At 37.8% G+C, this 13030-nt stretch overlaps 1 protein-coding gene across 1 annotated transcript; it reads right to left on the bottom strand.

Annotated features, from left to right (window-relative positions):
- Window positions 1-4702: 4702 nt before the first annotated feature.
- LOC141842930 (type I inositol polyphosphate 5-phosphatase 13-like) lies at window positions 4703-12632 on the bottom strand. Its single transcript, XM_074730917.1, has 11 exons — window positions 11534-12632; window positions 10604-10856; window positions 9701-10511; window positions 8517-8641; window positions 8300-8384; window positions 7280-7442; window positions 7135-7172; window positions 6770-7037; window positions 6281-6404; window positions 5841-6201; window positions 4703-5224 (listed from the first exon to the last, which is right to left on the bottom strand). Exons 1-11 carry the CDS (start codon window positions 12486-12488, stop codon window positions 4874-4876), a joined length of 3534 nt encoding a protein of 1177 aa, XP_074587018.1. The 5' UTR covers window positions 12489-12632; the 3' UTR covers window positions 4703-4873.
- Between the last annotated feature and the right edge of the window lie 398 nt (window positions 12633-13030).

The raw sequence follows: 13030 nt of genomic DNA, 5'->3' as shown, positions 1-13030 counted from the left end.
TTAATTTGATTATCAAAATTAATTAAATTTTAATTATTAATTGTTAAATTTTTAAATTTTAAATTAGTTAAATTATTATTTAATATAGATTTATTGATTGAATTATTTAAGTTAGTTGAATTTTCATCATTCATACCATCTAAGTTTGAATTTTTTATATTTATATTTATATTTTTATTAATTAAAATTTTAAAATTAATTAATTTTTTCTTCTAATTTATTTGAGTTTGGATTGATTAAATTAATATATTCAGAATTATCTATGTTTAATTTTATTAAATTAATTAATTTTAAAATTTTAAAATTATTTAGATTTATCAAATTAGTTAATTTTAAAATTTTAAAATTTAAATTTAAATTTTTTAAATTAATTTTTTCATTAATTAAATTAAATTTTAATTTTTAAAATTATCTACGTTTGAAATAGAAATAGATCTATCATGCAAAACCCTAAGACATTTTCGTAAATTAACAAATTTATCGGAATCGCAACCCTTAATTTTAAATTTGACTCTTCTTCATCTTCTTCTCTAGATATCGATTCTCGTAGTGTCCATGCTTTTAGAACTTGAAGCACGTAATATTCTCTTTGTTTCTCTGAGCTCTTAGCATTGGTTGCTACTTTGCCACTGTTAGTGTTGTCCGAGTCTTACGAGTAGGACACTGATTTTTATAGTATCTTCTCTCCCTGCACTTAAAATAAATAATATGATATTTAAAATGAACTTTTAAAATATGATCTTTTTTCCCTTCCATCTATGCCTTCTTACTCCCGTGGCGATTAGTCCTATCGAGAACTGTCTGGCTCTAATACCAATTGTAAGACCGATACTTGTGCAAGAGAGGGGGATAAATCTAGCTCATTCATTCGTTAATTCTATCAAAGAAGCTAGCAACAGAATTAGACAAACCAAACAAGACCCACGGATTTAATCGGTTCCTAACCCCCCAAGGTTAGTATATCCAAGGCCTAACAAGACCCACAGATTTAATCGGTTCCTAATCCCACAGGGTTAGTATATCCAAGACCTATGTACAGGAAGTGTCTGTCCACTAGCGGTCTCTTTTTCGAAACTCTTTCTGGAGCCCGAGAAATACATCTTACAGCCAAATATATAATGAAAATAGTAAGTAAAATAGTAAGATAATAATAAGCAAACTCTCGAATCAGTCAATTTAGAAGTCCTGAGCGCAGCGCACCATTCCTAAGCTTCCCCGATCACACGAGAAGGGTTTCATTCAAGTTCAGCAGCACTGTAGGATGAGAGATTAGTAGAATATTGGTCCTACTTGAATTTGCACATTGGGGCCTTATAAAGACTCTTTCGGGCGCTCGGATCCCTTTTCGGGTGCCCCAGACCGATTCAATCTGATCCAGTTCTATCAGTCTTTATCGAGGTCGATTCTTTTTGGTCTGGACGCCTGGACTGTCCGAGCACTCGAAGTATGATCCGGGCACCCGAAATGAGTTCAACCAAGTTTGACCTGAGTTAACTTCGAATTCAATTCGACTGCTTATATTTGCTTCTCTTATGCTTCCTCAGTCTTGCTTCCAGCTCTTGGTTCCTACAAGCTTAGCATATAACAAATAAGCAACCTAAGCCTAACTGTAGTCTATTTTGTTGGTGCAGGGAGCACTAGATAATCGAACTAATATTTTGATCATGGCATAGGGTTCAAGTTAAGGTTGTGGTGTGATTAATGAGTTGAAATGAATGTGCAAGTAGAACAGGAAAAGTCTTAATTAAGGCTAGGCAAGAAAGTCCTAATCTGGAGGATTAGGCAAGGAAGTCCTAATCAGGTGGACTTGGTAGAAAGACTAGACAAATCAAAACACCAAGCAGAAAATCTAAGCGGGTCAGTGGACTGGACGTCTAGCGGGTTGATGGGTTAGTGAGGACCAGACATTGAAGAAAAGTCCTAAAGGTCGAGAATCGAGATGCTAAGCAAAAGTCCAACCAGGTTTGGATGACTGAATGGTTGATAGAGGTAATCTCTCCTAAGAGGAGTAGGTGAGAATGTGTTTCCTTAAAGGAAATAGTACATGTCGATCTGATATAGAATTTCACTGGAAACCTAAAAGTCAAGACCAGACAGTTGAAAAACTGTCCAAGTTTCATATTATGTTTTTTGCTAACTCTGTAGTGCAGGAAACTAAGGTACCAAAACTCCGAGTTCCAGGTGCCCCTATGGATCTGGGCAATTATAAGAGATCTAGACGCTTGGATGTCAGCTGATCGGGTCAACGAGGAGGATGAGGTGACAAACCAAGAGTGGTCGAAGACACCTCAACCTCTGCCCCTAGAAGGCTTCAGGGGCCCAGAGAAAGATAAGGCACGACGGAGTCAAAACTGATCTAGCAACCTTCCATGTCAGCATTCCAAGCGCTCAGAAAGGATACAAGCGCCCGAAGGAGATACTAAGTCAGCGTCGAGAGCGGATCGACGAGATGACATGAAAACGTCCGAAAGAAATTCCAGACACCTAGATCACTCTATAAAAGCAACTACGAGAGAAAATCCTATAGCATTAATTTACGCAAACTCAACGGTCATTCTGCACACAACCAAAGCACCAGATACGCCGTCGTAACGCGCTACACCGACATCCGCATGCCATAGTAAACTTATTGTGCCGGTAAACTTTAATTTTATTCTCGTCTATTCTTGTACTTAATCACTAGGACGGTAAAGTGTTACCATTCCTAAATCCTTATGTAAAGGTAAGACTCTTTGTCGAAGGAGAAAGAGTTTTATAGTGGATTGTCCAACGTAAGTAGTCAAGAACTATGGACTTTGAAGTAGCAATCAAGGACTATGAACTAAATAAAAATAAACTTGTCCATTTTTATTGTTACTAAATCTTCTACTGTGTTTTATATCCTCTATTTACAAATTTTATGAATAAGCCTCCTTCCAAGTAATCATGGACCAGTGTCAGAATTGGGTTGCTCAAGGAATGTCTTGGATGTTAGGACCATAGGGGAAAGTACCAACAAAATTCAAGTGATAACAAAGACATGAAGAACATAGAAGATCTCCTCTTAACCCAGCCAGCACAATGACCCAGAGAACAAACTGACCCAACCGCATAAAGTCATTCACCATGCAATTCCAGAGGACGACATCCCTATGCGGCAATACATCAAACACCTGTTCTGCCTTGTTCAATAGCCCCATTTTCAAGTAATCATGGACTAGAACTCTAGCAGCGAACATCTCATCTGAAAGCCCAACCTTGAACAGCGCGATGTGAATTTCCTGGAGCACATTGAAATCGTCTCTAATATTGATATGAATCACAGGCAGTATCACATGGGTGACTTATATTTGTATGCTAGACATTATCCACACAGACTGGGAACGAGTTATTGTCGGAAAAAGGAAGTCTTAAACTGGTTTCTGATGCTGCATACCTGCTCCAAACTGTTTCTCCGAAGCTAGGGTTTCCTACCCTAGATGAGGAGCACGGGGAGCACCAACGGCGGAGAGGCGAGATCCGGCAGTGGTGGGGAAGAGGAGCGCAGGGTCCGAGGGTAGGTGGGCACGCAGGGTTTGGGAAAACACTACAAATTTAATTAACAAGGATTAACCAATCCTTATCACTTATATAAATATTATACATTTTTTATATAATTATGAGGACTTCATTAATCTAAGGAATTGAATCCGTTTAGTTTAGTGATGCTTTAATCAAAATAGTATCAAAATTATTTTTTATTTTTTATTTTTAAGTTTTCTGTTTTAATTTATTTTTATTAACATTTTTTAATGAAAATTTTTTATTAATCATTTTTTAAATTTTAAATTTTTAAAAAAATATGGATAATTTTAGGAGATCATTATGAGTTTAATGATGTAATATTTTTTAAAAAAGATTGAGTTTTTTTAATCATGACTTTTATATAAACCTCCTTGATTTAGTTTGATTCAATTTAATTTAGTTAGATTTAAAATAAAAATTAATATTTTATTTTAATTTAAAATTGAAAGGTAGTAAGATATTTTTAAAATTAAATATATTTTTAAAAAAATATAAAATTATTATTTTTCAAGATCATTAGTTCGATAACCAATTTCTTCACGCAGAATGCGAGGAAAAAAAAAAGAAAAAGCCAACCTAACTTTTTATATTCTTTTAATTAATTCAAATTAATGGACGTTAATTCAAGATCAAAAAAAGTGAAACGTACATTAATTTAAAATTTTAACATTTGCATAAAGAATTCCTACGCAGTATTTGCTCATTACCAATTGCTTCATGAATTCTTGGAGGAATTTTTTTAAAAATAAATAAACACAAGAGAATAGGTCTTTAAGATCATTGCTAGTTTTCAATCATATTAAAATCAGTTGCCAGGCGTAAAAATTGCAAAAAGACAAAAAAAAAAAAAAAAAAGACCTCCAAAAAGTTAGGAGCCACCTTTTCTCCGTTTACTATAGATTTTGCCAGAGAACAACGGCCCAATCAAAGCCAATATGAACATATTCTGTTGCAAAACCAAGCTATCCAATCATTAACCCTACAGAAAAGTGAAACAAGAGACAAAAAAAAAACATCTCACAGCACCAGAAGAAAAAAAGGCGCAAGCAAACTAACTTGTGCTTGAATCCAAATGCTCAAGTTTCGATCAAACATTGGTTTGTTGTCAAATATTTGGCATGATAAGAAGCTTCAAAACTATATTCACTTTAACCCTATCCACAAATCTAATTGTCACTCTATGCATAATACTACATGAAATCACAAAAAACGTTTCCTCAATCAACTGATTTAATTTCTGGAAAGAATTAATTTTCTCTTATGAATTATATACAAGAAAGAACTTTTATGTCCTTTTCACTGGCTCTCTTTTGTATAGACTAGTGCAACCTCATGGACGACGTGTGTTTGATATGTTGGGAACTCCAGTGGATGAACTGCCAAAGTCCCCAATATCTGACCTGTGTAGATGGCTTGATTGGCTTCTTCTTTTAAGCACTTTTCTATCACCACACTCAGTTCTCAATGAGGAATGACATACCGAGACCTTGTGTGCTTTGCTGTCTGTTGAACCAGTTCCAGTGATGTGTACAAGCAATACTACTACTTTGTCCCTATTATCTTCACACCACCAGTTCTGTGCAACTCCATCAACATATTCTTCTTTTGTGTAGAAATCATCATGGTACACAGAAACTTCTATTGTTTGTCCAGGCTTGATTATGCCACCAGCTGGATAAACCTTAAAAATTCAAACAATGACTGTGAGAGAAAGATGAAAATGTCTGGGTCTCGCATTAGGTCTGTAAAGGCCAATACAACTAATAGTACATGCTCTCGAGTATTCAACAGTCATGATTTTGGTGGTCTGCATTTCAGTAAATTCAGACCTATGATTATAAAACTGACAAGTTTTTGCTAAATAAATCAAATTGAAAAGCTATAATCAAGTTTATTCAAGCAAAATGAGCATGAGAACTCAATGTCTCAGATTGAAAGATGGAAGTTTAACATCATACAACCATGTAATTAACAATGCAAAATAACTTTTTATTGGAGTAGAAATCATCAAGATTTTCAGATCCAAATCTCAGATACTGGTGTCTGCGGGAAGCAGATTTTTGAAAACCATACAAGGGGGTATAATAAGTCAGCTCCCAGGGTTTTATAACTTAGCAAGCCACTTCAACTGCATGCTTTCTACTGTTCGAACCAGATCAAATAGGCCTTCAGTCTGAGTCAACTGATTGAACAGGCCAGTCTGATCCAATCCAGTCCCGTTTTAAAAACAATGGTTGGAAGTGAAGATACACACTTATTTACCAACTAAGTTTAAATTGCAAAGGCAGGAAATGTACCTCAAGCCAGAGAGGAAAGCCAAAGGAGCATCTAGAAGAAAGATCAGATGTATTTCCATCCTCCCTAAGTGTGGCCTGGCCTTCACAAATGATCTGGAAGACAGCTTTGTACTTTTCACACTTATTTGTGATACGAAGAATGGAAGCATCTTGGTTTTGCAGGATTATGTTATTAGTGCTAACAATAGTTTCTGGAACAGCACGGGATTCTTCAAGCAAGGATCTTATCTTCTCATTTGTTGTTATTATTCGTCCATACTCTTGCCTCCTTATCAATTCATCTCTATGTGCAATTTCCACGCTGAATATGCACCTGACAGGTTTGTGATCACTATCAGTTACATCCATACATGCTTCATACCTAGCAAATGAAGATTCTGTATCCATTAGTCAACCATTAAAAAAATTTTCTATGAAAAGCATCATTCCAGAGAACTTACAGTGAGATTGCTGCGACTACAGGACACTGTAGTGAGCATTCAGCCAATGAAATTGAACGACTGTCACGATACAATATTCTATCACACCATGCAGGAATACGTTTTTTCTCACTTGAATCGTACCCTGAGAAGACAAAATGATTCCTTTTCATAATTCATATCCAAATAATAGAATCAAATACATTTAACCACCAGACACTACTCAAGGACTTCAACAGTCTCATCTTCAAGAAAAGTTTATGCAGTGAACTTTTAACTGCTAAACTAGTTACACATTTTTAGTCATTAACATCTGTGGAAGAAGCAAAACTACTGAAACTAATATTCAATCCAGTATAACTGAACTATCAAAATAATAAATTTATCATGTTACATATGGATCTTCCAGAACTAAATTTATCGTGTTCATAAAATTTAGTTATTTTTTAACCTTCAAATTTCATCCAGGAGAAATAATCTACCATAATACAATTTATGTTAAAAGCATACCTGCTAGACCTACTTGATGTCTTTCAAACTTATATGTTGGAGGAAATTTAATTTGCCCTTCACGCATTCCTTGGAAAACTTTCCCCGCTTTCATTTCTGCCCGGAGCTGATCCTTCTCTCTAAGCCAATCAAAGCATCTTTGAGAAACCATGTCCCTAGCTTCATCATAAGATATACTATGCAGCCGATAATTAAAATCACCCAGAAAAACCACCATATCAGCTTCTGACAAGTCAGTTCTCCCATCATCAGGCTGAATCATTGGAGCCTGTCAATGCCACAAGTATTGAACTTGGTAAGAATGTGATATTCACATGGAAATATCCTCATCACAATTCATTGGAAAATTCTTCTATTTTACATACATTCACAGAACGGTGCAATTGGACAGATGTAAGAGCACCTGTAGAAAAGATGTAAATTGCTATTAGAATGTTGTTATAAGGTTATATTTGGAACAGAAGAATGTGTTTTGTGCTCCTCAATCATATATGTAGGTAACTGCCAAACCTGCTGCATTTTGTCCAGTAGTTGACCGGCTGAAAGCCATTGTTCGATAAACATGATCAAAGTCAGCATTCCGCCTGCTCACTGCCTCCAGGTGAGCAGCAAAATGACAGTTTACAAAGCATATTATTCTGCCATAAACTCTCATCCTCAAGCCCACAGCTCCCTGTATGGTAAATTGAGTAATTCCATTGGAAATTGGAACAACTGGTAAACAGATAACTCCTACAGTCAATTTGGTTTAGTTTAAATGAATCAAATAAGATTTTTTTTTTATCTGCATTTATATGATTATGCCACATGAGAAATGCAGCCACTCTGCCCCCCTTCAAAATCCACCTAGGTGTCTACTTATGCATCTCAAGTGCATTAAGCACATGGAGAAGCAAACTACTTTTGAATTTATTAAATTAAAGAAGGATTTACAATCCTTTTGTGTGATTTTGTACCCATACATTAGTCTAAGATGGTTTTATGCAATCTATGCTTTATGAGCAAAAATTTATAGCGGAGATGAGAATTTCAAGATGAATGTGTGGATTTATTTGGAAAGAGAAACAGACAAACAAAAATCATTTTTAATACCAAGCAATTATTAGGTGTAAGCCTGGTAAATGATTAAATTAGACATCAAAACTATCTATTTCTTTAAACATGCATATATTCTATAGGTATATTGATTTAATTAGGTTCAAAGAGTAAAGAGGGGCACAAGATAAACATTAAGACATAGGATTCCATAAGCCAAACAGTTCATAGAGGTTTAGAGTGTACTAGATGATGATGCAACAAGAGTTTCTCAATTGACTGTTCACAATGTAGGTATGGATTGTTTTTATTGCAAGCTTATTCAAAATTTTGATAAAACAATTATTTAATTTGTAAGTCAATTTGGTGCATATAGAATAATATAAGTAGTATCTTTTTTCTTAAAATGGCAAAAGATAAATCTTAGCAACCTTTCCATAAACCTAAAAATGAACTACACCAAAAAGTGTTAATCACAAGAATTGAAAATGATACCTTGTTGCCTATTGTACGTCCAAATCCACATGGAACTGCTGCAGCATCAACATCACCAATATGTGACTGGAGATTCTTCCTAGCCCTAAATTATAAACTAAGTTATAGAAGGCAAAAATACATAAATTCATTGACGCACTTAAAAAGGTTAATCATGCATCCAAAACATGACATGTCTTCAATCTTCACTTATTTCTTGCTTAAGCTTATTGCTCACCATGCAGCAATGATTAACCCTGCCAACTGCCTAGAACCAATCCGCTGAAAGGATGTTCGTTCACCTAGAGCATTGCCTATAGCATCCAACCACCATTGGCCATTAGCACTCCCCTCAATTCCAACCTAAGATCATCAAAAAAAGTTAATAATGTATGAAAAGCATAAAATATGAATTAATGTTCACAAATCTTCTAGCTATATGGCAAATGCATTAGACGCAATAGATATGCAGCTGCTCTTCACCTTAATGATAGTTTATTATTGCTTTTCTAGACCACAGTAACACATGAAAAGTCAACCACTATAAACTAGAATTATCACTCGAACTTTTTAAAATATCCAACCTCTCATTGCTTTGATATATCAGGGTCCTCCCCTAGTAGTTTGACTTCTTATGCCTGAACCAATCTCATAAATCTTGGATTCTCACAAGTGAACAAATATTCTATTTGTTGGTTCATAAATTATCTTCTTATTCAAAAGGTAATCTCTTTCAAAGAGATTTTTATTTAAGCAAATATTGTGTTGCTTGATTTCTTATTAGTAAGTTCATCTATGTGGCCGTGCTTGAACACTAGGCCCTATCTCCATTGATGATGACTTTGTAATTTATAAACACTAATATCCCAACATCTTATGGCTTGACTTTCTCAGTTAGCAGAGAATAAAATTTATCATACTATGTGTACATTCTTTCCACTCATTTTTTGGTAGACATGGTATTATTGTTCATAGAATTTCATTCAATAAAATTCATTAAGTGGAAGACCATTTTTAGTCAATATCCTAATCTCTGAGTTCCTTATTTGGATTAAACTTTTGGTCAATTTATCCTTTCCTTGATAGGGCAGCAATATTAAGAAACCAAATATTTCCATAATAAACCAAAACATTTCCATAATCTTTGGCTTTCCATATATCTTTGACTTCATTCATTGGAAGAATCAGTGGCTATCCTGTGCTTAAGAGGACGAACTTAGCTTTATACAAAAAAAAAAATGAAAAGTCAAATTGTGACCCAAATGAGAAGGTATGAAGTAAAAGAGATGTTGAGTGAGAAAGTGGGAAAGATCAGTTGAAAGAGTGATAAGGTCATTTTTCATTCCTAGTTATCTGCTACTGACAAACAGTTTTGAATCCATAAGAGTAACAGCATTATTAACATGTGCATAGATGTCTTACACTTTCTTTAGCAGCAGACATTGCCAGGAATCCAGCCCCCATTTCCACCTCTTGCAACCCAACTACAACTAAACCAACTTGTGATGCTGCAGTACCCAACCAGGACATGAGGGAATCAGGAGATGCTCTTTCTTGTCCAACATTCCAAGTACCAGCTAAGATCTTAAGGTTTTCAAATTTTGTATATGATTGATCCTTTTTGGCAAGTTCTATTCGCAATAAATCATCAAAAGGCCCAGGAGATCTTATATTCCACCCACGTATTCCACCATGTTGTGCCAGAGTGAACATATATGAGCCTCCAACAGCCATCTTTATAACTGGACTGCTATGTGCAACCCATTCTCCAATCAGATTTCCATCAAGATCAATGACCTGAATATTGCCACTAGCATAACCCACCCACAACCGAGGCCCATGTGTACAAATACACTGAACGGAAGACAAATGATGTTGAACCTCTTGCAACCGATTTCCATTTCCATCCCACTGGACTAGTGATCCATTTGTGCATCCGGTCCAGACCCTTCCATCCATTGATGTAGTTATTGCTTCTGTTCTCCTATTATCTTCTCCAAATGTTCCCTTTGCTGCAACTCTGCGAACAGCACCAGCTGCTCCCAGCAAGGCAATACGTGAACGTTGGAAAAAGCCAACTGAACCTTGTGATTTTTCCTTCTTTGATGAGGAAACAATCTTTGTCTTTATTTCATCCTCCAGATATGGATCTTGTGAAGATTGGATATCAACTCGAGTCTCTACCTGGCCATCTATACTGAATACTTTAAGAAGATCCCTTGTGCGAGAATCCCTGCACAATAATAAAATAGGCATTCCAATTGACAACTACAAAGGTACCAACAAAAATAAAAATTGATGAATATTATAAACAAGAAGTTATACCATAGCGCAAAAGATAAGCTAGTAACAGTCCATACTTTGGATCTGCAATTATCAGATGCCATTAATTTCACATCAGTTGTAGGCAAGTTGCAAATACCATTTGTCGTAGCTTGGCTTCTCAAGTCAACAAATGACTTCTCCATTAGTAATGCAGCCATATGTCTGTCTTCTAAAGTGAATGCAAGGGCTTTTTCAATGGAATCACAAGGCCAAGCCTTTATAACTCCGCCCTCAGAACCTGTCCATATTTCACCTGGAGTTTCAAGTGCACTTATTATCATTTACATGGCATAGAAATCAATGACAAAGGCCAGAAATAACGGTCTCAAACATAATCCAATGAAGAAGATACATATTCAAGGCCATCCAGAATAACATTTCAATTATTCCAACAACCAATAGAGTCCAGAATCCAGGTCTGCAAACTGTAGTTTTTAGAGCTAGTAACTGTCTCAAAGTGAATTGAATAACTGACGGCAAAAGGATTTGGATTATACTCTGCCTGTCTTACAATATATACCTAAAATGTCATCTGAAACTATACTAGCTCTTAGAGAAACCATAACTAGAGGCCAGTACCTAACTGAATCATCAGGTTGTTTTGCTTTCAATTATTACCCTTAAAAAGATATCATCTCAAGAAAATTTGCTGAAGAAAGTTGTAGACCATCAAAACTTATCCACTATAATTTTCTATTAAACAAAATGTAAAAAAAAATTAACTAAATTAATAGTGCTATAAATACATAATGAAGAATAATAATATTAATAAAAATGTGGGAAGGAAGCTTTGGGAGGGTTGAAAACCATAAATTTTAAACATGAGACTGAAGAGGTGGAGAGAACTCCTCTACTCTACCATTTTATTTGCAGATAACAAAACCAGATCAAGGCAGGGAGCTATAGTTAGATTAGCTTTGTGCTGCTTACCATAAGATGTGATGACCATCGAGAGTACGGGAGAGCGGTTATACGCTTGCCACGAGAGGCTTTCTCTGAACGGAGAAAAAGTACCTGCATCCCCAGCAGAATTCATGATGGTCGGCTGTTCCATCTTCCATGACCGGATCTTTCCATCCTTGTGTCCGCTCCATATCAACCCATTGGCCGCATCAACTTCGACGCACAGCGTCGAAGACGTGCGGCAGGACTCCCTGAAGGGGGCGCTGTATTCATCGCCCTTTTTAGCGGGGCCACCAGGGCCCCATTCCCCGAAGACGTCTTTGAGGTTCCACACCCGCATCCCCGACTCCTGACCCGCCCAGAGCTGCGAGCGCGTACAGACGACAGTGCGGAGGAAGGAGCCGGCCTGGGTGTCCCGGAGTGGGTGAGGGCGAAGCTCGAGAGCGGGGGGCCGGTCGGGGTGCATCGCGGCGCGCAGGGGCACTCGAAAGATGCCAGCGCCGCCCCCGCTGCCCATGAACTCGGGGATCGTCCCGGGGGCTCCGCCGTACTGGGACATGGCGCGCTCGAGGGTGAGCGCCCCATCGGTGTCGGAGAGGGAGGATCCTCCGCCGCGGCTGTCGAGGGAGAAGGCGTGCGTGAAGGAGGCGGCGGAGTGGTGGTGCTGGCCGGGGACGGGGGGCGGGTAGCGGAAGCGACCATCCTCAATCGAGGTGGAGTGGCGGAAGGAAGGATGGTAGCGAGGGCAGGAGAATGTGCGGGAGTCGGCGTCTAGGAGGCGAGGGGAGGAGGCGCAGGCGCGGACTTCGTCGTCGAGGCTATGCTGGCGGAAAGCGTTGCGGCGGGTGGAGGCGCTGAGGACAGCGGCATCGCGGCCGAGGGGCTGGCTGTAAGAGATGGGCTTCCGCTGGGAGTGGGAGAGGCTGGACCTGGCGCCCGCTTGCCTGGCGTCCGTGTCCTCGTCCTCCTTCTTCTCATCCATCCAAATGCCAACCCTGAGCCGAAGGAGACGAAGAAATCAGCGATCGATCGATCAATCACTCTGCTTAATTTCTTGTTCCTCAATGCGGATCCAGGAAGAAGACAACAGGAGATGAAATGGTCAAAACAAAAAAGAAAAAAGAAAAAAGAAGAAGAAGAAGAAGAAGAAGATGATGATGATGATGATGATGATGATGATGATGAAGCGGAAGCAGGGCGACATGTACGCGGGGGATTACAGGCGGCAACTCCTCCATCCACCCGTTTAGTTGCGCTGCACTGCATTCAGCCTAACACCCTTCTACACCCACCAGCTCCAGGAGGGGAAAGAAAAGCACATGTAGCTCTCTTTCCTATTTATTTATTTATTTTTATTGTTACGTTTTTTTGGTTGTTTTTATTTTTAAAGAAAAAAAAACAAAATTTTAAGCAATTACAAAGTCGGGACCTCCTGTATCGTTCGTGGCGTAAAAGTAGACGCGATGAGGTGTCGCCGTTGCAGTGGACAGTCGACGGAGATGGACCCACTTGTAACGGAAGAAG

This window comes from Curcuma longa, chromosome 12 (assembly GCF_044706935.1).
Source record: "Curcuma longa cultivar G26 ecotype Majalengka, Jawa Barat chromosome 12, ITB_CL_G26_1.1, whole genome shotgun sequence".
NCBI lineage: Eukaryota > Viridiplantae > Streptophyta > Magnoliopsida > Zingiberales > Zingiberaceae > Curcuma > Curcuma longa.
Note: the sequence above shows the minus strand (reverse complement) of the source record. Positions and strands in the feature narration are given on the sequence as shown.